Source organism: Hibiscus syriacus, unplaced genomic scaffold (assembly GCF_006381635.1).
Source record: "Hibiscus syriacus cultivar Baekdansim isolate YM2019G1 unplaced genomic scaffold, ASM638163v2 tig00008667_pilon, whole genome shotgun sequence".
Lineage (NCBI taxonomy): Eukaryota > Viridiplantae > Streptophyta > Magnoliopsida > Malvales > Malvaceae > Hibiscus > Hibiscus syriacus.
In genome coordinates, this window is record NW_024062171.1 from 87,833 (window position 1) to 114,454 (window position 26,622).

Below are 26,622 nucleotides of genomic sequence, written 5' to 3' on the forward strand. Positions count from 1 at the left end.
TGACTTGAGATATAGGATGATGAAAAAATATTATAAGATGAGAGACTCGAGATATGGTAGTCTAGATTTATTTTTGGGTAAAATACTTGAATGATCTTTCGATTATAAAATATTGTTTTATCGAGTCTCATGATTATTAAAAGTTATAAAATGATCCATAACTATATGACATTTCTTTGTTAAGTCTCACAACTTTTAAAAGCTATAAATGATCACATGACTATTGATATGTTCTAAACTCATCATTTTTTGTTAAAAAAATTGATGACAGTCTGAGTTGGACGTTAACGTTGACTGAGATATGATAGTCGTTTGAGATTTTGGGATCAAATTTTATCATATCATAGTCAGTATGTTAAACGTCTAGCTCAGAGTATTGTCAATTTTTTTTAACAAAAAAGGATGAGTTTAGAACGTATCAATAGTCACATGATCATTTATAACTTTTAAAAGTTGAGAGACTTAACAAAGTAATAACCTATAATTAAGAGATTATTTCATAACTTTTAACAGTTGATGGATTCAATAAAGGATGACTATATAGTGAGAAGAGCATTTTTGTACTTTTCTCTTTATTTTTTATTCTTGCTTTATATCGGGCGACAATTCTCTCATTAATTAGGTAAATTACATGTTTAGTACTTAAACACTATCAGTTTTGGTTTGTTTAGTACTTAAATTTTCAAAATTTTAAAAACATACCTAAAGTTTAGTTTTTGTTTCATTTTAGTACCCTAATCAAAATTTAACGTTAAGTTTTGATTTTTTTTTAAAGTTTAGTTACTAAAACGGACCAAAAATGATAGTTTAGGTACGAAACACGTTAAGTTTTTAATAGCGGGTACTAAAATAAAACAAAAACTAAACGTTAGGTATGATTTTTAAAAAATTGAAAGTTTAGTTACTAAAATTAATACTTGAGGTACTGATTGTGTAGTTTACCCATTATTATTTGATTTATATTGGATTTAGCAAAATATAAAAATAAAATAAAATAAAAGTTTTAAAATCAGTCCATCATTTTCTCACCGGGAGAAATATAAACCATGAAGCTCTCACGTACGTAGCCTTGAGGTTCGGAGTCAGGTTTGGTTTATAGTTTTTCTCTTTAATTTTAGAACAGAAGCCTTGAACAAAACAGAGAGATAGAGAGCCTGAAAACAGAGAAAAAAAAGCTGAGAAAATGAGAGAAACCGAGGGAAAATTCTGCTAAACCCTCCATATTTTCTCTCTATGTAATATATTTGTAGAAATATCAATACCCATTTAAAAAAAATAGAAAAATAGGAACACAAAGAAAAACCATTGGCCTCTGTTTTCAATCTCCTCTGTTTCCTGTAGATAGCTTTCCGTAAGAACAAAAGAAAGTATTTGAAACTTACTTATTCTATGTTATTGAATTTACAGAATTACACTAAATGAACTGAAAATTTTGAATTGAATCTGAAAAGAATTGTAGTTTTGGTAAGATGGCATCAGATTCGGTGATTCCACAAGTTCCTGTAATAGCAGTTTTGGAAGAAGTTCTTCAGGAACATGGAACTCGAATTGAAGATATTGGTATTACTAGTTCGGGAAATACAGATGAAGCTTGTAATGATCCAACTTTTGCTTGTTCTGCTGTGCTTACAGTGCTTTTAACCTGTTGGATTCTATAGAATGACCATTGTTTTCCTTTGTAATATATCTCAATTTCGATCAATCTCGAGCATTGTTTGAATACAATTCTGGGGTTTCTTGTATGATCATCAGTAGTATTAATCATGTTTAAGCTTTTAAATTTTATGATTTTATGGAAATGCTGAAGATTTGTTGTATTCTTGTAGCTTTGAAAAGAAATGAAGCTACTGGGTGGTTGAGAAAAACAGTTGGTGTAGTTTTGGGTAAGGATTTGCCTGCTATGCCTTCTGAAGATGAATTCAGGCTCGGGTTGAGAAGTGGAAAGATATTATGTACTGCTCTTAATAAGATTCAACCTGGATCTGTGCCAAATGTATATATGATTCAACAACTATTTTTTAATAGTATTCTACATGTTTGATAAAATGTCTGATTCAATATATATATTATGTCAATTGTAGATAGTAGATGGACCTAGTGATTCAGTTATAATTCCTGATGGGGATGCTTTATCAGAATACCCGTTCTTTGAGAATGTGATAAACTTCCTTAAAGTTGTAGAGGAACTAGGGATTCCTCCTTTTGAAGCCACAGATTTGGAACAGGTTAGTGTTTCTGAAGTTTTAGATTTTGTAAGAATGAAACCATTTATAGAATTTTTCATGAAATGGATGTTTCTAGATTTTCGATTTGTTTTTCCAGGGTGGGAATTCTTCAAGGATTGTGCAGTGTGTTCTTGCATTGAAGTCTTACGGTGAATGGAAAAAGAGTGGTGCAATTGGTAGATGGAAATATATAGAAAGTGTCAACACCCCCATAAGTTTCAGATCGGTGAAAATGTTCCCACGAACAAATAGCGAACCATTCATGAATCGTTCCCTTTCGAGGACATCGTCATTGGGTGAAAAATTCGTAGACAGCTTGAATAATGAGCAGTCAGACCTCAGCGGCGCGGTTAGTGTGCCTTTTCTTGCTGTTTCTCTTCCATGTCCTTGCTTTTGGGGATTGAAAGGAAAAACTTCTAAGCTCATTTCAGGCTTCCCTGCGTTCTTTGCGGACGCTGATTCGAGCAGCTGTTTTACATAAGAGGCAAGAAGAGATTCCAACGGTAAGTTCGTTCTCTAGGAATATCATCTCGATTAATTACTTTATTTAGGATGTAATATGAGCTCTGGAGAATGATCAAGTATTGCAAGAAGTTTTTTCGGTGTTAAATATGAAAATCCTCTTCCTATTTAGTATTAGAATGAGTTATTGAATCAAGAAATGGTTAAATCTCATATGGAAAGGTGTGGTGCAGTAAACATTGATTTTCCAATTTAAGTTTCTTCAGTCTATCAGTTCAATAGTTTAATGAGGGAAAAACATAATAACAACTCTTCTGGTTCTACAACAGATTGTGGAATCTATGATAACTAAAGTTTCAGAGGAGTACGAGCGGGTCTTGGCAAGCCACAGTGAATTGGTGAGCATCTTTAGTTCTTCAGAATTGTCATTTCTTTATACTCAAAATTTCAATGATTGCCGGTTAGATAAATTTGCTCAGACTTTCTCTTTTGTAAGTATTATTAGAGCTAAGGGCTGTAATGCAACATGTTTGATGATATAATCTGTCTTATGAGCTCAGTAAATGTTTATATATAGATGGGTCCTAAATTCTCTTCGTAGGTTTTGTTTTTAAAGGAAAAACTTATTTCGGGTTATCTGACAGAGTAAAACTAGTTCAAAGGATATGGAAGAATCTGTCCCTGATAATTTTCTTTCTCGAACAGCCTCATGTGATTGTCAAAAGGTGGGACAAATGTTTCCGAGTAGCTTTTCGTTCATACAATTACCAATAGAATACTTTAATATCCTTTAAATAATATAATGATGAAGGTTGAGGTAAAAGTAGAGGCACCAGAAGCAGAGGAAACAGTTGTAGATGAAGCATCATCCGAGTCAAAGAAGGAACTTCCCAATGAGAAGTGCAATACCGATGAGGAATCAACAAGACAATTTTTAAAACAGAAAACAATAGTTGAACAACAACAACAATATATTCTGGTAATTTGCAGTAATCACTGGTTCTATTTATAAATTCCGTATTATCATCCATGGGGATGCAGAAAAGTAGTGCATGTCTTTGCACCTGTAGGAACTGAAGCATAGTCTTCATGCAACAAAAGAGGGTATGGACCGTTTGCAGATGATGTACCAGGAAGAGTTTAGCAATCTAGGTACTAACTTGAGTTAATCCATGATTCCTTTCAACTTGTTCTTAAATTGAAGATGCAACATTTCTCATTCTAGCTTCTCTTAATAGGTAAACACTTGCATAGTCTAGCTTCGGAATATCAGAGAGTTCTCGAAGAAAACCGCAAGTTATACAATCAAGTGCAGGACCTGAAAGGTAGCATTCTCTGGAAGTTCAAAAGTTTGATTTACATGCAAATCAAATCTCAATTGTACATGTTGATAACTTGTTTTAGGGAATATAAGAGTATACTGCAGAGTAAGGCCACAATTAAATGGGCAATCGAACAGTTTGAGTTGTGTTGATCACATAGATGACAGAACTATCACAGTCCTCGCCCCTACAGAAAATGGGAAAGAGGGCCGAAAGTCATTTACTTTTAACAAGATATTCAGTCCTTCAGCAACCCAAGGTTAGCAATTCCAAAACAACTTGTTCTATCTATGTTTCACTTCGTGTTGTTTTCTTTTTGGTTTGCCAGCCTTCTGAGCATGAATTCTCATTCCGTGCAGCGGAGGTTTTCTCTGGTATCCAACCTTTGATTCGATCTGTTCTTGATGGTTATAATGTTTGTATATTTGCATATGGTCAAACAGGATCAGGGAAAACTTATACCATGGTAAGAAATGCAGCATTATGTCACTGCAGTGATATTTGCTATTGAGTTGATTAACAAAAACTTGTTCTTCACTAACACTATAGTCAGTCAAATAAGTAACTCGAATTCATCTCATTTGTGAATCCAGTCTGGGCCTAATGAGCTCACAGAGGAAGGCTTAGGTGTAAACTACAGGGCTCTGGGAGATCTATTTGAACTCTCAAACCAGAGAAAAGAAACCATTTCCTATGAAATTTCGGTGCAAATGCTTGAAATTTATAATGAGCAAGTCAGGGATCTCCTTGCAGCTGATTGCCAAACTAAGAGATATCCTTTATATCTGACATGTTTATCTGGAATGTTATATGTTCTTTATTGTGATTCACGGACCCTTTTGAGTTCTCTAACTCCTACATACACTAGACATTCATAACAGTCTCAAAATGGGATTAACATGCCCGATGCAAACCTTGTATGTGTATCATCAACACCTGATGTCATAAACTTGATGAACCTTGGACAAAAAAATCGAATAGTTCTCTCCAAGGCCATGAATGACCGGAGTTGTCGATCTCACAGGTCCTTTATATCAACATCTGGTTTTAATTTCATGAGACTGAATTGATTTGTTTCTCATGTGGTGTCCTTCAACAGCTGTTTGACTGTTCACGTTCTAGGAAAAGACCTCACTTCAGGAAACATTCTTCGCGGCTGTATGCATCTGGTTGACCTGGCAGGAAGTGAAAGAGTCGATAAATCTGAGGTGACGGAGGATCAGTTAAAAGAGGCACAACACAGTGAAAAATCCCTTTCTGCTTTAGGCGATGTGATTGCTTCTCTTGCTTCGAAAAGTTCACATGTTCCCTATAGAAACAGCAAAATTACTCAGTTGCTCCAAGAATCACTTGGTAAGGTTATGTTGAAATCCTCGTCGACAAGTACTGTTTCTTTTCATCATCCAATGCATTATTGCCTGCTGATCATCTTATTGGTCTCTTCTGTCAGGAGGACAAGCCAAAACACTCATGTTTGTTCATATTGCTCCCGAGTACGAAGTTCATGGAGAAACACTTAGTACACTTAAATTTGCAGAAAGGTTAGCTACAGTTGAGCTTGGTGCAGCTAAAGTGAACAAAGATAGTGTAGAAATTAAAGAGCCTAAAGACCAGGTTCATTGTCCTACATTTTTTACTTAAAGCTTGCTTATAGTTGATCATTTATTTTGTACAAACACCGTTTCGCTTGTATATCACTTTTCAACCGTTTCCAGATAGCTAGTCTTAAAGCAGCCTCTGCCACAGTGGAAAAGGAAGGAGAACCCGAGCAAGTGCAAGAGAGTCAATCCATACCAACTTGCCCAGGAATGAAAACACCGAGATTTGAAACATCCTCTTCTCTTCCACAATGCCAAAGTCCCAGTGATCAATCCAGCAGTGTGGAAATGAAAGAACCTAAAGACCAGGTTTCTTCATTGTCCTACATTTTTAACTTAAAGCTTGCTTATATTTGCTCATTTATTTTGTACAAACATACTTTCGCTCGTATATCTCTTTTCAACCGTTTCCAGATAGCTAGTCTTAAAGCAGCCTCAGCTGCAGCGAAAAAGGAAGGAGAGCCCGAGCAAGTGCAAGAGAGTCAATCCGTACCAACTAGCCCAGGAACAAAAACACCGAGTCTTGAAACATCCCCTTCTCTTCCACAATGCCAAAGTCCCAGTGATCAGTCTAGAAGTGTCACTAACGCTGAGGTATACTTTAACAGCCGAATTTGGTAGGAATTTTTTCAACACTGATTTACTATAACTTATAGGATGTTGGTTATTGATGTGTTATAAAGATTATGGCAAATGCAACCATCGACGATTCTAAACTAACAAGGACTTGAAACTGATTTTATTGAGTAAGATAGAAAAAAAATCATCTTTTGGAGATGGAAAAATGTTAATCTTCTGTTTGTGCATCTCCACTGTTTTAACCAGTGAAAAGAAATTTGCATGACATGGTATACTTTGGATGATGATTCAGGACTCTTCAACCGCATCTAGGAATGAGTCTTCAACCCCATCTTGGACTGAGTCTTCAACCCCATCACCGACTGAGACTTCAACCCCATCTCCAGCTGAGACTTCAACCCCATCTCCGATCGAGTCTTCAACTGCATCTCCAACCGAGACTTCAACCACATCTCCGATCAAGTCTTCAACCCCATCTCTGACTGAGTCTTCAACCCCATCTCGGAATGAGTCTCCAACCTCATCTAATAAAAGTCCGGAAATCCAAGAGATGTTAGCGGATCCATCTCTTTGGCCACCTCTTACAGCTTCCAGGCCAGTTCGAAGTGCAAAACAAAATGTTAAACTCAAGTTCAACAAGCAAAGCCAGAAGGATCGAAAGGCAGCGGTAGGCAACGGTCGATGGAATCCTACCAAGGTATATCCAGAACAGAACTTGAATAAACTGACTGCAAACAAGAAGGGAAACCAAGAGAATGATCAGCAACGAGTTTGGTCTGAAGTTGCCTCCACCGATGGTTCTGATATTGATACTGCAACCAGTGATTGTTCAAAGACTGACTCAGTTTGGCAATCCAGTATTCCTAAAATCAACAATGGTCCAAATGGATTGGCACTTAAACCGAAGAAACAACAAGAACACAGACCACCCAATCCAGCAACAACCAAGAACACAGAATCCAAGTAAGCTGCCTTCTGTTATCAACTGAACAATATTTAGATGTGCACATTCTCTTCCCAGGCTACACATTTATTGCCATCAATTCTGCATTTTTCTTTTACTTCAATGTTCGATTTTCGATCTTCATTTCTCTTTGTTTGCAACCAGGAGTGCAGTTCCATCACCGATTCCTTCATCATCGAACCAGAATGCGAAAAAGTCAAAGCAGAAAACCGGATATGCAAAGTGATTAAACAACAGTGTTAACAGAACTGGTTTTCCTCATTTTCTTCTTCTTCATCATCATCTTCTTCCCTTTTTCCTTGTGAAATTTGTATCCCTTTTCTTGCTCCTCTTGAGTATCACTTGGTTGCAGTGAAAAGGAGATGCTCACCATATGTACATCATTTCCCTTGCCATCTTTGGCTTAACTTTTGCCATATGAAAAGTGAGTTTTATTTTCAGTACTAATATTTCTGTACTTTCATGATTCGGTCATTCGTCAATGTAACTATTTAAATTCAAAATAACAGAAACTCGAACTAATATAACAATTTAAACTCGAAGGATCCTACACTCAGAATGATGCTGTCAACAACTATGGATGACCTACATATACACCAAGAGGCAGCTGGAGTGATTTTAGCTACAATTGAAGCAAAATAATCATGTACTTGAATGTTGATGCATGACACATTCCTTATTGTAGGTCCAAAAACACATGGCCACGTCAGCAAATGCCTTATTTTTTTCCTTCTAAAACCAGAAATTTTACCCCCACCACCAATGTTTCTGCCAACCAAAACACAGCAAATTTCTATTTTTTTCTTCTCATATGACAAACAAATTCTTTGTGGATGAATGAGCACAGAAGTCAACTCAATTCCCTTTAAACCTTGAAATTTTTTGCAGATATTTCTTTCATAGTATAGCCAGATGGATTATTATTTGTAATAATATTAAGGGTAAATTGTGCGTTTAGTACCTAAATCATTAGTTTTGATCCGTTTTAGTACCATATTGAAAATTTAACGTTAAGTTTTGAAAAAAATTGAAAGTTTAGGTACTAAAACAAACCAAAATTGATAGTTTAGGTACTAAATGCATTAGTTTTTAAAGGTGTAGTACTAAAATGAAACAACTAAAATGAAACAAAAATTAAATATTAGGTATGATTTTGAAAAAAATGGAAGTTTAGGTGCTAAACAGATCAAAATTGATAATTTAGATACTAAATACGTAGTTTACCTTAATATTAATATATGAAAAATAATAATAAATAAATAAAGAAGAAAAGGTCAAACCCCACTTTCTCCTTTTATTATACCTATTACTCTTTCTTATAATAATTTTACATAATAATTATTAGTTGTCAAAAAGGGTAGGAATAATTAAAGAAAGGGTATTTTGGTTTTTGTGACTAATTTATAAATTATTTAAAAGAAAAAAAGGCAGTCCTTTGCATAACAACATAGTTTTGTTCTAGAGAAAAATAATAATTAATTTCATTTTTTAAAACATATTTGGACCACGAACTAAACGATTTCGGTGATAAAAAAATTATTGTTATTCCTTGAGGTCCTGAGTTCGAGCATTAGGAATGTCAGGGGTGTAGGCGTTTAATGTCAAATTGTTGAGTATTATTTTAAAATATATATTGTCTAGTACTTTTCCCATATTAATAAAAAATCAGGGGCTATATCCATATAATAATGAAGAAATTTAAGAAATTAAATAAAATGACCATTACAATGTTCTTATAAGGGTAAAATTTTGATAAATTTAATAATCATTTTATAATAATTTGATAAAATTTAATACATTTTATAATAGTTTGATAAATTTAAAAATTATTATGTAAATTTTAAAAGTTCAATGACCAAATCGATCATATGAGCATATTTTAGGGGCTTCTAGTGTACTTTACTCTAAAATCTTTAAGTGCTGTGTTGCCATTTCGAATATATTTCGTTTTATAATTTTTAATTTCAATATTGTTTTAGGGATAAATAGACTCTTAGTCTCTAAATTTGACAAAATTTTCAACCTGGTCACTAATTTTTTTCCCATGTTATTCCTTAATTCAATAACTTTTTTTATTTTAGTCATTTTGATGATATGATACTTTAGGATTGTGTTACGTGTCATATTCTTAAAGTGGCACATCATTAAAATAATCAAAAATCTAATTTCAGTGATTAATGCTTACGAAAAATAATTTAAGCACTAATATGAAAATTGTAACCAAATGCAGGGACTTAAATTTATTTTATCCCTGTTATTTACGAGGGAGATTTTTGCCCCCAAATCAGCAGCTAATTGAAACCCGCGTTCCTCTCGCTCTAGATTTCTCTCCCAACCAAATCTCTCTCTCTCGTTTGGGCTTTGATTAATGGAACCCAGAAAAAAAAAACTCAAAAAAGGAGATTTTTTTTTGTACATTTAGATAAACTAAATGATACCCATTGTATGGTTACATCTGCTCGATCTGAGGTTGCTTTCTCTCTTCATCTTCAACTGTGAAAAAATTAGCTGACCCTATTCCTATATATAATGGGGGTAAGGGAAGGTACGGTAGTAGCCTGCTCCAACGCTAGGCGGGTAATTCTCCTTTTTGGATCTTCAACTGTGAGTGTTTCCTATTTGGGATTTTCTCAATTCTCACTTGTTTGGAGTTTCCAGCGTCAGTTTTCAGCTTGATTTCTTGAATTTTGGATCTTGAACTGAACCTTGAGCTTGCAAGCGACCGGTCGAAAATGGGTTGTTCTTATTTGGTGGATTGATGCGTTAAAAATGACAGTTTTTGAAGTTAACCTCTTAATTGATAAATAATCCTAAGCTTTGGTTATTGAATTTGTACATTGTATTTGTTTGATTCACTATTTCTCTATGAGCCTCATTGGTTGTGAGGATGTGTATGTTCAGATCAGTTTCTGGGTATTTTTTCCGATGTTATTGAATTTGATCCTTTTGGAACATGGAAAGTATAGTTTAAAGCTTGAGATTATAATGTGTGGGTATTTAGGTTTGATCCTTTTGGATTTCTTGGTAAAATTGTGTTCTATGCTTTGTCAAACTAAACTAATTTTTTGAAGAATTTATGTATGTGTCATTGCAGGAATTTGTGGCCTTTGAACCTGGGGCTGCTAAGTTGTTTCATTTGGTTTTCTAAAACTTAAGCAGTGGAGTTTTGGGAATGTTGATGCCTTAACTAGCATGAGCCAAGCTGAAGTATCAAGGATGAAGCCGCCTCTTGTTCCACTCGCGACCTTAATCGGTCGTGAACTGAAGAATGAGAAAGTCGAGAAGCCTTTTGTGAAGTTTGGAAGGCTGCTTTGGCCAAAAAAAGGAGAAGATTACTTTCTGATTAAACCTGATTGTGAGGGGATTCCCGGGAATCCAGCTACATCTTTTACAGTGTTTGCGGTACTTTCTTTCTCCTCCTCCTGCCCACCCCTTTCCTTCTCTCTCTCAAACATGAAGGATGTTGGCTTATCAGCTTAAATAGAACACGGTCGACTCCTCTTGTTTGGTTTTGAGGTAATGAAGAATGAAAAAAAGATAATTTGAATCATATAATGTGGGAAAAAGAGGACTTGCTGAGTACGAGAATGTATGTTCTTGTTTGATTTGTATGCATAACAAACAGTGCCATAGTCTTATGGTTCAGCTTTTCTCTCGTACTAATAAACTTGAGCACGATAAATGTATCATTACTTTTGATGCTTGTGGAGATTTCCTAATATCGGTTTTATTCACAGATTTTTTATGGGCATAATGGTATATCAGCTGCCATTTTCGTGAAGGAGCACTTATTGAATAATGTCTTGAGTGCAATTCCACAAAGTGCCAATAGGGAGGATTGGCTTCAAGCACTTCCTCGGGCTCTGGTTACAGGTTTTGTGAAAACAGACATTGAGTTTCAGCAGAAAGGCATGTATTCATTTCTATTGCATCGCACTTCTTCTCTCAGTCAAATTCTGTTGCGTGCTTAACTTTGTAGTCGTTTATATTGATTGCAGGGGAAACTTCTGGGACAACAGTTACATTTGTTGTGATTGATGGATGCACTGTCACTGTTGCATCTGTTGGTGATTCTCGATGTATATTGGACACCCAAGGGGGTGTAGTTTCTCTCCTGACCGTTGATCACAGGCTAGAAGAGAATGTAGAAGAAAGGGAGCGTGTCACTGCCAGTGGGGGTGTAGTTGGGTGACTTAATGTTTTCGGTGAAATGAAGTATTTCACTCTTACAATATTTGAAGTTTTCATTCTTTTGTCTTCTTTTTTCATTTGGAGGAATTAGAGGTGGCGGAATGGGGTTGTTTGTGAAAGTTATTAATAGTCGTTACATTTATGGATTGAATCTCTGTAGGTTGGTCCCCTCTGTTGCTGGCCTGGTGATTATGCCTCTCTAGGTCAATTGGTGACACAGATGTTGTGGAGTTCATTGTCCCAATTCCGCATGTTAAGCAAGTGAAGGTTAAATCTCCATGTCATTGTTGCTGATTTATTAATTTCTTCTGAGCATTGAAACCCTGAATCTTCTTTTCGGTTTTATATTAGTTGTCAAATGTTGGATGCTTTGTCTTCAGACATGGCTGCCAAGTCTTGTCGGGGATTAACGGCAGAGCTTGCTGCAAAACTGGTTGTAAAGGTGAAATCCAGACCGGTGCCTTTTCATTTTACTATCCACTCAATAAACCTTCATATTAATTTTTGCTTTTAATACCCTTTTTAGGAAGCTTTAAGGTCAAGGGGCCCGAAAGATGATACAACGTGCCTGGTTGTTGATATTATTCCTTCTGACGTGCCCGTCCTACCTTCAGCACCTTTGAAAAAGCAGAATGTGCTCAGTTCTTTGCTTTTTGGGAAGAGGTCTCTAAATTCTATAAACAAATCTACAAGTAAACTCTCTGCTGTTGGAGTTGTTGAAGAACTATTTGAGGAGGGCTCTGCAGTGCTTGCTGAAAGGTTCGTATGTTGCAACTTTACTCGGTCCTAATTTATATTTTAATTTTGCCTTTTTCATATTATATGCATCTTGTGGTAGCATATTAGTGCCTCTGAATAAATTGGCTGAAGTTGCTAATGCTTGCTGAAGTTACTAATGCAATGCAGGTCATGTATATTCTCACAAGTAAATTCTATGTTTGACGCACTTCTTGCAACCAATCACTCGATTGTTTTTGATATCGAATTTGCGCCTAGTTGGTTGTTTATCAGGCAAAAGAACCAGTGATTGTTTGGAAGTTGGCACTTTGAGTTGTTTGAATATTTTTATTACCATGCTGCAAGCAAGGTTTTCCAGGTTTTATATCTGACCAGCAAACGAAATATATCAGTCTCTAATCCGCACCGATTTTCATAATAAAAATGTGCAGGTTGGGTAAGGATTTTCCCATGAACACAAATTCCGGGATCTTCAAATGTGCGGTCTGTCAAGTCGATCAACCTCCAGCAGAGGGTTTAACCCTGAACTCTGGACCATTTTTTCACCCGCTTCAAAGCCCTGGGAAGGACCCTTTCTCTGCGCAAACTGTCGGAAAAAGAAAGACGCCATGGAAGGAAAAACGACTAGCACACCCACGGTGATCATGTAACATCATAGTCAGTTACCAAGTAAATATAGATGTTTTTTTGCCCTGGCAGAGTGAACATGCTTCGTTTCCCATTACCTGGTGAATGCATTGGAGATGCGTGTTGCAGATTCAGAGTTAGGTGTTTTGCCATTGTTGTTTTCAGGAGTTTACATCCGTGCTAGGCCGTTTCGCCGATCAACTCGGGAAGAAGATGATGTCTGATAGATTTCTTGATCATAGTTTGAATTGCTAACCGCTTGAATTTGTAATTAAAAGTGACGATTGCAAGCAATATATGTATCTCATATTCCTTTCTGCGTTAGATTTTATTTTTGATTAAGCTAAGGTAAAATAGTATAATCACCAAGTACTCTCGGGCATTTGACAAAGAATACTCTTTGTTGGTGTTCAAGTTTCATAGTTCAATATCAGCAACATTAGGAACTTCATTAGAAACCAATACTAAAATAAGTAAATACGGAAGTAAAAACAAACCCTTAGCAAATAAACAAAATTCACCCTTAATAAGTATGAAAGGTTTAATTTAATATTTCCTCAGTCTGGCAGTAATCGACAATCTCAAATAGAAACCCATAATGCAATAACCGAAACAAATAAGGGACCAACTTGTCCTGTGTCACAAACGACCTTAAGTAGTTTGGTACAAAAAATTGAGAATACCAATCACCATCAGAAAGTCGGATTAACCACGTTATGCGTTTCGAGCTCTGGAAGGTCGCCAGGGTTCTGGCTTGTTGCTGCCCCCAGCAACACCTGGACGATCAGAACTTGGAGGTGGGGCCCTGCTACCACCACCGCCTAATCGATCGGGATCCTGCAGTGGAGCCCTACCGCCACTAGTCCAGCGATCAGATTGTGGTGGAGGGAGCCTGCTCCCAGCAGCCCATCTATCAGGTTCCGAAGGAGGTGGTGGACCAGAGCTATCAGGTCTTTCTCGACGGAACCTAGGAACATATTTTCCAGAAGCTGGAGCAGCAGCAGCAGCTGGAACAGTATTTCCAGGCACAGTTATCCGGGACCCAGACAGTAGCTCAGAAGGCCTAGCAACACCCTCTGTGGGCCTTCCCAAGAGAGCTTCTCGTCTCTGCTTCTCCTTCTCTTCCAATTCTCGTTCTCTCTGCCTCTGCTTTTCAGCTATCTCATCCATTTTCGCTTTGTATTCAGCTTCTTCTTTCCTTCGTCTCTCAGCCTCTGTAAATCCGAAGTGCCGATAAATAAAGTAGATGAAAGCATAAATTTCTATCATAATCACTATTGAAAAAAACTTGATAATATATCCTCTGAACATTTTTAAAGGAAATGTATCGAAAATAGGTCGAGTAAACTGTAATGTTTCTAAAGAAAGAAGACTAAGGGCTTTATCCGACTTCAAGGTCAAGTAAATTAAGAAGAATCAAATGAACGTACAAAACCGCATACCTTCATGTTTGCGAGTTTCTTCTTCTTCAAGTTGCTTTCTTATTCTCTCCTCCTCGGACCTCACATAGAATATTTTCTTTCTCTTAAGATCTCTTTCTTGCTTCTGGGCTTGAATTATTTGTTTGATTCTTTCTTCCCTCTCTACTTTCCGTTGGTCAAACTCAGCTTGCCGACGACTTATTACTCTTTCCTGGAATATCATCTGTAAAATGCAGAAATCAAATTTATGTTAAATGGCCAAATGCTATGGAAGAAGGAAGCTGCAAAGAAACTAGCAAGGGAAAATCTCTCATGAGCACGAAGCCTCATCCAACAATGGACATGGTACTGACCTTGTTTTCTAGCATACGTATCAATCTATTCTTCTCTCTTAAGTCCCCATCATGGCGCTGTCTGCTCAACTCAACTTCCAACTACAAGACGCAAACAAAATTAAAGAAGATATTATCAGAAGGTTGAAAATGAGGGGGAAAATACCTCTTAAGGAAAAATGTAAAGACTATACATCCAATCAAGATAGGGATGTGCAAAAGAAGAAAAGAGTACCTGTTGAGGGATACTAGGAATAATACATTATAGTATATGCACTTATGAGCATAAAAAGGTCGTGTTATGAAATCATTTCAATTGCAAAACAGGGAATTGAAGTTTCACCTGTTGCTCACGTTCATGAAGCACCTTCTCCTCTACCAACCGTCGTTGAAAAGCAGCTTCAATCAAGGGCGTTGCTTCCTCTCTCTTTGCTCTTTCAAGGTGGTCCATTGTTTTGGCCACTTTTTGTAGTCTCTTCTCCTGTTCCTGTCTTTCCTTTAGCTGCTCATTCATTGCACGCTCAAGCAAGGTTTGCTTTGTCAATTTCTCCTGGAAGAAACGGGATAGGGAAAAATAAATTAGCTTAAATTTGAGTTAGAATATAATGGAAAAAATGGCTACCCACCCCATCTAAAATTGGTTTCTTTTTCCCTTTTTTCAAATGCTTTTCAGTTTCCTGTAGCAGAGCCTGTGCCTCTTCAAGTTCCCGCTCCTCTATTTCCTTACGAATTCTTTCAGCACGCTGATGCTCAAAGACAGCAACAAGCCTCTTTTTTTCAGCTTCTTCAGTTTTCTTCTGCAGCATCAGCCTCTTTGACTCCTCCTCACGTTCCTAATTGATCGAAACACAATAAATGCAGAGGCATGAGTACACAAATCCATTCAGCTATTTCTAAGATGAAACTTAATGTGGTCCACAACACTAGTCATTTAAACAGAAATACCATTTCCAACAGTTGACGTTCTTGTTCTTCCTTTCTTTTCTCGATTATTGATTTCCGAGCAAGAAGCCTTTTGTGCTCCTTATCTACAATCTCTCCTAAACCAGGTAAAACCTCACTCAGTTTTGATGCTTTATCGGTAGAGGGATATATCATGGCTCTTGCTTTATTCAAAGATTCAGCAAGAAGAGTCAGGTGATCACGAAGCTTGTCAGATTCAAGACCCTGAAAATGCAAAAATAAGTAAAAGAAACTAATATGCAGACACATTATAAGAAATATGAAGCAAATTAATTCCTAGAAACATCCAGAAAGAAATAAGAATACACAACCCAAAATACTAACTTACCATATCACCAAACACCACAACACCCTTCATGTGGTCAACTTTCATGACTATGAACTTGTGTTTCACAGCATCAACAGAAATCTTTTCCACCATAGAAAAATCAAAAAAGGGAATTATCTGAGACATACTCTCAATTTTCATCGACTGGTAAACATGGGACACCTGATGAAGCACGGGGTGGAGAACATTGAGAAAATCGGGAATAAGTAACCCAAGAGGGCATAATGCAAATAGAAAGAACGATGAAACTGAAAAGAAAAATAAACACAAGAACAAACCTGCTTAAGCAACCTTAAGGTAGAAAGCTTTTCAAGAGCAGGAACATATTTAGAGAGTTGAACTTCTGGTACAGATGAAGCTGAACCTAACTTCCCACCGAGTTTTGATATTTTCAGAAACAGAAGTTGTATCTTCGACGCAGCATCCAGAGGGAGAAAATCATGTTCTAAAAGATGGTAAAGGTCTTTCACTTCTTGAGTCGCACAGCTAAGTACACCTTTGGAGACCTAACAGAAGAGTAATAAGAACATAAAGTTCAGTCAGTAAGATAACACCATCAAAAGTTTATCATTAAATAAATATAGAGCCAATGCTCCCGTGACTAAGATTATCATGAGAAAAAGCTATCAGATCAGTCAAAGCAACAATGAGATGACAAAATAAACAAAAGTGTTCGTAAAATTTGCACATACCAATTCTGTGAGAAGTGATGATCTTGAAAACTGCAAAAAGGCAGAATGTCAGAACTGATTAACAACAAGAAAACAGAGTAAAATAAAGTTGAATTAAATACATCATACCACTTCTCTGTTCTCAAGTTTAGTTTCAAGATTAAATCCTATAAGATTTGCCATTCGAATGTTGCGCTCTTTCTCATTTTCAAGTTCCAAATGTGACGCACCATGTGTCTGATCATAAGGGAGCACTGACAGTGCAGCCAAAATAACTGATGATGCTATCAACTGCAAATCTTTCTGGCTCAGGTTTTTATTGAAGCTTTTTTGTAGTGTAAATAGCTTCAACCATGCATAAGCATTATAAAGATGGCTTCCTGAAATCCAAAATATTTCTGTTAACTTGGCATAATAAACCACCATCAAGGAAGCCTTGGGGGTTTTCTTGACAATGGACATCAATCCATAAATATCTTCAACAGAACGAAAGGCTTCCTGCAAGGAAACATGTTAAATAATGATCATAAGCATGAATATGCAAGATATAAAACTCATCATTAAACAGAGTAGAAAATCAACGAAATAAACTGACCTGCCAGAGTCCAAGTTCAGTAGCAATTTTTAGCTGCTCAAATCTTGTATCAAGATAAAGTTGCAAGCTCTCTGGTGCTGACAAGTCAGGTCTGTCCCTTTGGTCTTTATATTTATTTAGATTAGCTAAATGGTTTCTTATGATTTCGCACAACCTTCGGAACTCTGTTGTTCGTTTATACTGCTTGCAAAATTGGAAGGCCCGATGTGCTGTCATCTACAAGATTTTCAAAATGGAAATATCGTCATTTCAATCAATACCAAACAAGATACTACTTGTTATATGTCTGTAATTTTTATTTATTTAATGAAATTTTAACTAAACATGTTGTATGAATATATACCTTCAAAAACTCAATTAAAACGTTCAGAAAACAATAGTAATTGAAGTATGATCCATAAAGTTTACAAGATGCACGAGTAGGCAAGTACAATGGTCTTTTTGTCTCTACCCTATAAAAAATGGCAAAAGAGGAAAAACGATTTCATGGGAAACATTCGAAAAAGAGAGAAGCGTGCAGCACAATTCACCTAATGCACCCAACACCATCTAATGTTAGTAAGGCCAGCACAGCCCTAAATGGCCTCAACAGTGCTGACCCCTCTTCCTGAACAATGCCAGTTTGGATACGACCACATCAGACTAGCACCAGATGGTGCTACCACATAAAGCCTATATGTCCACTGTGAGGGCAGCAGGCCAATACCAAAATATTTTTTTGTAATATTCTCTTTGTCCAGCAACCTAGTGAATCTTTGCAATTCATCTGATAACTTAAGTCTTATATTCCTTAGAACTTAACCTTACATGCTTATATATCCAAATGAAAAACTAACAAACCACCAGTTCTAAATACTTAATCAATTAACAGTTCAGCTCATCAGCCAGAGAAAGACTTCTTGAAAAATTCAGATAAACCACTAATGGTCCTTAATGCAAAGCAGTAAAGGGCTTCGTACTGAATTACAAAAAGAGAGTAAGCATGAAACTAGTGAACCAGTTATCTTAATGCCAAATACAAATTTTGTCAAATTTCATATTTTAGTCAGAACTTGAAAATTATCCGTATGGTTGTAACAAATACACAATATTTATAAGAAGTCATTAAGGCAGGAAATACCGCATAGAGTGCCTCTAACTTGGAATTGTTCCGCAATATTTCAAGCACTGTTCTGTAGGTTTCCCAAAGAAACTTGAACCAAGGAGTAACAAGTTCACGATCGGACCTATCCTTTCCTTTCTCACCACTGACATAACTTAGCATTAAATCTTCTGGCCTTTTATCAGCTTCAAGGTCATCGACATCAAGAGCTTCTTCTAGGGCTTGTGCCTCGCTACGAGCCTTCTCAGCTTTCTCAGTAGAAAGATGCATGAAGTGCTTGATCACCTCCTCCAAGGAACTAACATTAACTTGCTGACATACAATACGGTATTGAATCAGGCCATCCTTGGCGAACCGACCTTTGCGCATGTCAACACACAACTCTACATATTTGAACATTATCCTTTCGAGAGGCTTTTGCCAAGCTCTGTATCTTTTCGAAGTTATTAGATTGTGAAGCGCCTGCAAAGCATCTTGCTTCTGCCCAACATTAATCAACTCTGCATCAAACAAATCACAAAGTAGGTGCAAACACATCTATTTTAAAAAAAAATCAAAGCTCAAGGCAATAATTTTAATGCAGAAAAGCAATTAACAAAAAGCAACAAACAAAACCAAGCTTAATAAAGTAAATTTCTTTATTTCTAACCTTCTGCACGCTTCAAAGCATTCTCTGGTTTGGCAAAATTCGCCATGTTTTGTTATAAAACTCTTAACACTGCCTGCAATCGCCTGGAACAAACGCAGGCTTTTCCATCAATCAAAAATATAATTAATCGAAAAGCTAAAACCCTGAATATCTTCAAGAAAAGACCGAAATCAAAGCCGACTATAAGTTCGCAAGGAAAAAAACCAAAAAAAATACTGATTCATAAAAATGTAATTCAATATTGATGAATTTTTGCCTTAAATCTACTAAAGCAGATCAGGAAACCTAAATTACTTAAGTCGGCCACAGATTTCTTTCTTTTATTACTTTTCATCGAAAATTTGCAATAATAAAATGAATAAACAAAAACTCGAACGAAATATATGTAAAAACAGTATAGACGAAAATTCTAAAAAAAATAAACATGAGATTAAAAATTCGATAGACTCACATGAAAAGTGTCGACGGCGAGCAGTGTGGAGCAGCAACAGCAGAGATCTTTGATAAACAGGATGCGATTTAGGGTTTTTTTCCTTTTAAATAGGGCTTTCATTCTGAAGCCCGTTTGGAATCTGCACTAGTAGTCTCCAGCCCAAGCTTTTAATTTTATTTACAAAATGATACAAGATTTTTTCTCGGTTAAATTTTGTTATTAGTCCCTATACTTACGTAGGTTTTAAATTTAACATTTATATGCTTTTCAAGGTTCAAATTTTGTTATTAATCCATGTACTACACATAAGTTGTAGGTTTAGTTAATTTTTTAAAAAAAAATTGTTTTAAAAATCTTTGTAATTTAATTACATTGTCTCTAGCGATAGATCTAAAAATATTTTTAGGGTGGGTACACATATCTTAATAATACAATATTTTATGGGATGGGTACAAATAAAATTTTATGGTGAGCACAATTAATAAAATAGATAACTATTTAAAAAAATTGAACTTCAACTTAGGCTGAAAGTATATCTGCCATTGATCGTCCTTACATTATTTGGATCTTGAATGAAATACCAAAATAAAACAAAAGTTCATTCGACTATTAACTCCCGTTAACCTGATAACAAGAGTCTAACTTAACATTTAAAAAATAAAACAAAAGATCACTCAACATCCTTAAAAGTAGAGGTGGGTGTATGGGTTAGGGCCCGCGGGCTACCCGTTTAACCCATAACCCGTGCGGGTTTTGGACACCAAAAATTGAAGTCCGTTTAAATTGCGGGCTTTTTAGCCCGGACCATTAAACCCGCGGGTTTAATGGGTATAACCGCGGGTAGCCCGCGAAGCCCGCAAAAGCCCGCTTAATTTAAAATTTATAAAATTTTAGGGAAAATAAACTTAAAGAATTTTATAGAAAAAGAAAATAAATTACCTATAAATATGATGTTACTTATAACCATTGTAGTTCTTAAATTTATTAGGACATTTGTCATAATTCTACTGCTGCTTAATATTTTTTTCATTTACAATATCAAATTATTCTTCATTTTAAAAAATAAAAATTAAAAGATTTATATAGTATTTTAGTCTTATAAAATTTACATCATTATCACTTTGGTATTTAAAGATTTTTTTATTTAATTTTGACCTTTATATTTTTCATTAAGTATGTTATCCATTTCGTTCTTTAATTATAAAAAGTCACGTGATATTTTAATAATATATCACATGACACGTAATATTTGGATTAAAAATAAGAAAGAAAAGTAAAAGAAAAAATTGAAAACATACTTTGTTGAATTTTTCTGTTTGCAGACACTTCTGTGTCTTCATATTATAGCATTGAATAATTATGTTTTATGAAAATATAGTGCGGTTATTGTTTTATTTGTTTTTCAATTTGGTTATATAAGTGAATATTGTTTTTTTTTAATTTGAGTTTAAGTAATTATATCGTTATATATATATATTAATGAAAAAAAAAAAAAAAATATTTTATAATCATTTATGACTATTTAAAATAAAATTTAAATATTATTTATTTTTTGACGGTGCTACCTTCCTTTTCAAGTTACTGGATCATTTTTAAAGGTGTAGTAAGTTAGAATATTATTTTTTATTGCATTTAAAACATTTAAAATTATTATTATTTAACGGGCCGCGGGTAAGCCCGTTTAGCCCGCGGGTTAAATGACGGCTGCGGGTCTTAAAATTAAAGACCGTTTATGATTGTGGGCTTTTTAGCCCGACCGTTTAAGCCCGCACCGTCAAAATCCGCGGGCTAAACGGGCGGGTATACCCAGCTCTACTTAAAAGTCATTTATTCTAAAAGAAGGTGAACTTAAGTGGTTTTTATTTTATTTTTTGAATATCAAGCCGGATTTTCATTATTGAGTTAACATGACTTAATGATCAAGGGATCAATGTATTAAATTAATAACATAAGGGACCAAAATTGATATTTTTTAAATAGGTGACCAAAATCGAACAAACTAAAAGCATAACAGACCATCATTATAGTTTACCCTGAAATTTAATTTAAATTAAAAATGATTATTAGACATATCTCATGGGACATCCAATTTTGTCTCTTATTAGGATGGGATAGGGTGGTCCACACGTCTAGGTTGAGTAAACCCTCTTGCTTGCAAAGCTCATTGATTAAGAGACGTTTACACATTATCCAATTAGCCAATTAAGGTAATAAATTATTGGGTAAACTACACATTTAGTACCTAAACTATTATTTTAATCCGTTTTAGTATCTAAACTTTTAATTTTTTCAAAATCATACCTAACGTTTAGTTTTCATTTCATTTTAACAGCCACCGTTAAAAAACTTAACGCATATAGTAACTAAACTATCAATTTTAGTCCGTTTTAGTACCTAAATTTTCAATCTTTTCAAAACTTAATGTTAAATTTTGAACGGGATACTAAAATAAAATAAAAACTAAAGTTTTTAACAGCGGTATACTAAAATGAAATAAAAACTAAACTTTAGACATGATTTTGAAAGAATTAAAAGTTTAAGTACTAAAATAAACCAAAAGTGATAATTTAGGTCCTAACGTATAGTTTACCCTAAACTATTTTAGGTTCAACCAACGTACCACGGAGCATTCTTATCAGTATAACAACTTATTATTACACCGTGTGTCCTTTCTTTGTTGTGACAACCAACACTACCGATTGCATGGGCCTTTGTGTGTTTGCTTTTATTTTGGGTCTTAATTTATTATTTATTTTATAAGCATATTTCTTATATCGGTATAATGATTTGAATATAATACAAAATTAAAACTGAGTTTATTAGGTAAAATGATAAAAGTTTCCAAAATCTCAAGGGGTTATGTACAAATAAAACTAGAACAGCTATCAACCAAGAGATGAGGAGGATTATACAAGAATTGGGGATTCATTCATGATAATTTAGGGTTACAATGGGGTACAAATGGAAGAGAACCTAATTAATCCACATTTGATACAATAAAGACACTTTTCATACTGTAAGAAAAAAGGTACCTCATCTTTGTAGGTGATCAGGTGATTGATTGCTTGTGGTAGATGATGTTGTCCTGCCATTCGACACACCGTTATCCACTGGCGGACTCACTCCCCATTTCCCTTCAGATTCAGATGGTTCCATCACTTTCACGGTTCCGTCGCTCAAACCGATTGCGAATTGGTTTGGCTCCATAGGGTGTGCAGCCACAACAAGTGGGTATACAGTTTGGTTTCTGAAGAACGGGGCAGATCAACAGTCCGGTTATAGATAGTCCAGATGAAATGTCTTACAGGGAATAATACCACACAGATAACTTACACTTTTAAGATTGCCGGTGACAAGTAAACTGATGAGGCAATACGGCATCTAAGTTTCAGGCTATCAGCATCGAACACCCCGATATTGCCGTCACAAAAGGTAGCATAAACAGATTGGCTGTTACAGGAATATGTTGCACAAGATATGGGCGCAGGTAGTACATCTTGTGGAATCCACTGCAGCAAATGAAATGGCATTAAAATGTGTTCCCTCTGTGTAAAAGCAATAACAAATCATCAAACTCCATGCTACTTCTCGAGTTTCCTACCTGTCGAATGCGCTCCATCTTGGAGGCATCATATATTGCTATCTGTGTTTCATGGAATAACAGCATGTGAATCTGATCCGAGTGAAATTGAACCCTTGTGTCTCCTGTAGGTGCCTTTCCAGCTGGGATTTGGATTTCAACCGATTTCCTTTTCTCCCATGTATCAATGCTCCACACACACAACTGCAGAGAAAAGCAAGATGTTAGAAGTAATAGTATAACTCTAAAAAACTAAACCTGAAAACAGTTAATGAGATGCTGGAACCTGAAAAATACCAAGGAAATTAACTCGAAAAACTAACTGAAAATAAATTGTATATTTTCTATTTTTTTATGAGTACCAGAAGTTTTATTGCTTTCAAAACCCAAAGAGGAGATATAATCAAAATAAATATTACAAGCCAGGATACTACTTACATGAGCATCAGCACCTGATGAAACCAAGATACCGAGGTTGGTTGAGAAAGCCAAACCAGTTATCCGTTTTTGGTGACCTTTCAATTTTGTTTTCACCTAAAAAAGTTAAAAACAGATTGCATCATAACCTCTTCAGAGAGCATGATAATTAAATACAAGGGGAAGAATAAATACAAACGCTTCAAAAACTGTTAGGAGGACTCACCTCATCTACTCGAACATTGTAAATATGGATAGTTGAATCCTCCATTCCAATTGCTATGATATTATTATCCTTGGGATGTAATGCCAGGAAGGTTGAAGCTGGAGGAGAAGACATAAATGTCGTCATTGCCTGCAAATCATGTGTTTATTAGCACGCGAGACATAGAATACATTCAATACATGAGCAAATGAAGGCATACCTTGAAAGTCATCATGTTAAACAAAGAAACTTTTCCACCAGTGGCTGACATCACATATGAATCATTCTTCGAGAGTGCTATGCATGGTACTGCTTCTTCCAGGTTCACACCTGTGATATCATTAGTCATAAGAAGACCACTGTTCGGTAGCCAACGCTGTGGAGCTACATTGGTTGTGGCCTTTAAAGTTTAAAAGACTTTAGGTTTCTCGTCAAAGAAAGGAAGGAATTTAGAAAGAAAACGTTGAGAGAAAAATATTCTTATTTGAGATAAAGTATTGTACCTTCCCAGATAGATTCTGTTCACTGCGGGACCACTTCCATAGCTTCTGAACACCGTTTGACCCAAGTGCCAAAATACCAACAGCAGCATTTGTATATAGAAGCCGAACAACCTTTAAAGAGATGCAACGGTTCAGTGCCATGGTAGAAAAACAATGATACGAAACTGAGGTTAGAAGAAGTTCAACAGACCTTGCTGGAGGCTTCCGTGCTTTCAGGCAAGGTAACTAACCGATATTGAGCAGAATCCATGATTTCAGCTAACTGCCAGGCTTTAGCCTTGTCTATTGCATCATCCATTACTCTTGGCTTTTTGACACTTCTTCCCAATGGATCAACGCCATTCTTGGGGGAAACACAAATCCAAAACAACAAAGGCAATTGGAAGAACATCAAAAGCATGAAAAACACTTGAAAAAAAACTAGGTCTATTTGTATTATAAAAAGCTCAGTGGAAATACAAAATGTTCCTTATTGAATGAAAAGAGAACTGAAGGGGAGCGCCCATAAGCTAAAAAAGGATGCTGGACCTTAAATCTAACTCCTAATGTGCTTGTTGCAGTAACCAAGAGCAAGAACAAAAAGTTCCTTTCCAAAGGATGAACCATATGATTAACTATTGTATTCAGAAAAAAAAAAGTTTAAAAGGTAACTCAAGGTATATCCAGCTAACATACAAGTATAGGAGACGGCCTGACAGGAGAACTCCTTTCCGCTTTACAACTAACAGGACTGACATTGCCAACTGCTGAAGAGCCAGAAGCCTAACCAACAGAGAGAAAACATAAAAACATCCCGGTATTGAGACATCAATATTCTTAAGGAAACATTAAGCAAATCTAAACAATCATTACCTTAATTCCAGTAGAAAGAATGGGTGTTCTCAATGGATCGAAAGTTGATGTTTCAGTTGCTCTTAAAGATCTGATACCCACAGCATTTGCAAGTATTTTGAATCCATTGTCAGCTGTTGTCACAGCCAGGAGATTTCCTTCCTTGTTGAATTTCACACGGGGAAGACTCTGAAGCAATTAATGTGATATGTTAGACCTTCTATCAAAAAAAATGTGATATGTTAGACACTCAACCTAGTAGCATATATGTAACATGTTTCGCAAAACAGCTATGAGATTTGAACATTTAACTTACAGGGAGCCCACCCTCAGAATCGGTGGAAGTGAGAAGATTAATATTATCCATGTCCCAAAACTTTATTTGGCTATCTTCTCCTGCAGCTAGAAAATGATTTTGTGTTGTGTCAAATGAAACCACGCCTGCTGATTTCTTTCTGAACCCCACATAAGTCCTCTTTATTGCTCCTTCACTTTCATTCCACTCAACCAGAAAAGATTCTCCATCTTTACTAGTTCCGCAAGAGAACAATCTGAAACAAAATCAGAAAAAGTTCAAAACTAGAATGAAATGAATTACATATAAAATTTGACACCAAAAGCTCAATTAAAGGTGTTAAGAGCATTTTTCATTTTTGCAATAAACTCAAAATTCTTAACGGTAAGAAATTATATCTTAAGATTCATGATCATACCTACTTCCATCAGCACTGTAAAGCATTGTAGTACACCAGTGACCTGGGGCATCATAGTCAACTCTTGAACCCATATTATCATACAGCCAGGCCTTAATTTTCCCATTCACAGCAGTTGAAAATATAAACTGCAATAACGTAGATGATGACCACATGAGAGTATAAATTGGCATCCATACAGCAAAGTAAACATTCAATTCTAAGCCAAAAAAAGCATTTTAACTGAACCGACAAAAACTATATGTCCATAAGACACTGGCCTAAAATATTAGATTGAATCAAATATAGTGGAGCAGTATAGCACCGAGGGGAAAGTTCTAACTAGGAGAATGGAAATGGTTTTGCTAAATCAGGCAGCCCTGTGGTGGATTAACTGAATGTGGAATCATAAATTGCAGAAGGAGAGAGCAGATTACTAAATTAAATTTCATGCTTTGAACAAGTTAATTGTGACGGTGACTTCAGGCGGACAGACTGAAAAGTATATGTAATTAACAACTATGACATTTTATTTTACCTGAATGTTCTCTTTATGATGTGGGCAGATGGAATAAACTGGTGCATCATGACCTTCAAAATTAAACAGTTTTTGTCCAGTCATCGAATCCCATACCTGCTCCATTTCTTTCATTAAGATAACAAGAAACATCCAGTATAATCAATACCTCTAAAAAACTTAATACCTCCTACCTTTATAAGCTTGTCATCTCCACATGTAACAATGCACAGCTGTTTGTTTGGATGAGCAAAGGCTAAGTCATTTACACCACCAATATGGGCATCAATCTGTTAATAAGAAAAGGTCAGACGCTAGTTATGAATCCTTTTAGCTGGAGAAGTATAAAAAATGACTTAACCTCCAAGTGCTGGACTAGATCATTTGATCCAGGATAAGTATACAAATGAAGTAGGTGTTTGGAAAATGCAACCCCTGCAGCAAGAAAGGCAATAAGCACAAACATATGCACACTAAAATGATAGTAATCTATCAAAAGGTACACACCTACAAAACTTCCATCAGGACTCCATGTGACACAGCTGACAGATATTGGTGTATCATTGACCATTAAAGCCTGCAGTAACTCTTCTAACAAAATCAATTGCAATGTTGAAACACATAGAAATTGATAAAATAGACATGGGTCATATGACAACAGTTTGATAGACATTGGA

At 35.7% G+C, this 26,622-nt stretch overlaps 2 protein-coding genes and 2 pseudogenes across 3 annotated transcripts; 2 read left to right on the forward strand and 2 right to left on the reverse strand.

The window, feature by feature from the left end:
• Window positions 1–1,469: 1,469 nt before the first annotated feature.
• Window positions 1,470–7,519, forward strand: LOC120202361 (annotated as a pseudogene).
• A 1,947-nt stretch (window positions 7,520–9,466) lies between these two features.
• On the forward strand, window positions 9,467–13,001 carry LOC120202362 (annotated as a pseudogene).
• Window positions 13,002–13,321: 320 nt separating this feature from the next.
• On the reverse strand, window positions 13,322–19,270 carry LOC120202363 (eukaryotic translation initiation factor 3 subunit A-like). Of its 2 annotated transcripts, XM_039202797.1 has the most exons (14): window positions 19,219–19,270; window positions 18,768–18,850; window positions 18,137–18,618; window positions 17,017–17,232; window positions 16,551–16,919; window positions 16,443–16,472; window positions 16,029–16,256; window positions 15,751–15,912; window positions 15,405–15,626; window positions 15,086–15,292; window positions 14,803–15,009; window positions 14,481–14,561; window positions 14,149–14,350; window positions 13,322–13,920 (listed from the first exon to the last, which is right to left on the reverse strand). In XM_039202797.1, the coding sequence occupies exons 2-14, from the start codon at window positions 18,811–18,813 to the stop codon at window positions 13,421–13,423; spliced, it is 2,952 nt and encodes a 983-aa protein (XP_039058728.1). In that variant the 5' UTR covers window positions 18,814–18,850; window positions 19,219–19,270; the 3' UTR covers window positions 13,322–13,420. The 2 variants fall into 2 exon arrangements, with proteins under 2 accessions (XP_039058728.1, XP_039058729.1); XM_039202798.1 differs by lacking the exon at window positions 19,219–19,270 and having other exon boundaries at window positions 18,768–18,863.
• A 2,835-nt stretch (window positions 19,271–22,105) lies between these two features.
• LOC120202364 (topless-related protein 3-like) lies at window positions 22,106–26,544 on the reverse strand. Its single transcript, XM_039202800.1, has 16 exons — window positions 26,453–26,544; window positions 26,307–26,380; window positions 26,140–26,235; window positions 25,967–26,062; window positions 25,450–25,577; window positions 25,053–25,287; window positions 24,758–24,925; window positions 24,581–24,667; window positions 24,096–24,248; window positions 23,906–24,016; window positions 23,623–23,802; window positions 23,424–23,552; window positions 23,219–23,314; window positions 22,802–22,984; window positions 22,534–22,709; window positions 22,106–22,447 (listed from the first exon to the last, which is right to left on the reverse strand). The coding sequence occupies exons 1-16, from the start codon at window positions 26,514–26,516 to the stop codon at window positions 22,234–22,236; spliced, it is 2,190 nt and encodes a 729-aa protein (XP_039058731.1). The 5' UTR covers window positions 26,517–26,544; the 3' UTR covers window positions 22,106–22,233.
• Between the last annotated feature and the right edge of the window lie 78 nt (window positions 26,545–26,622).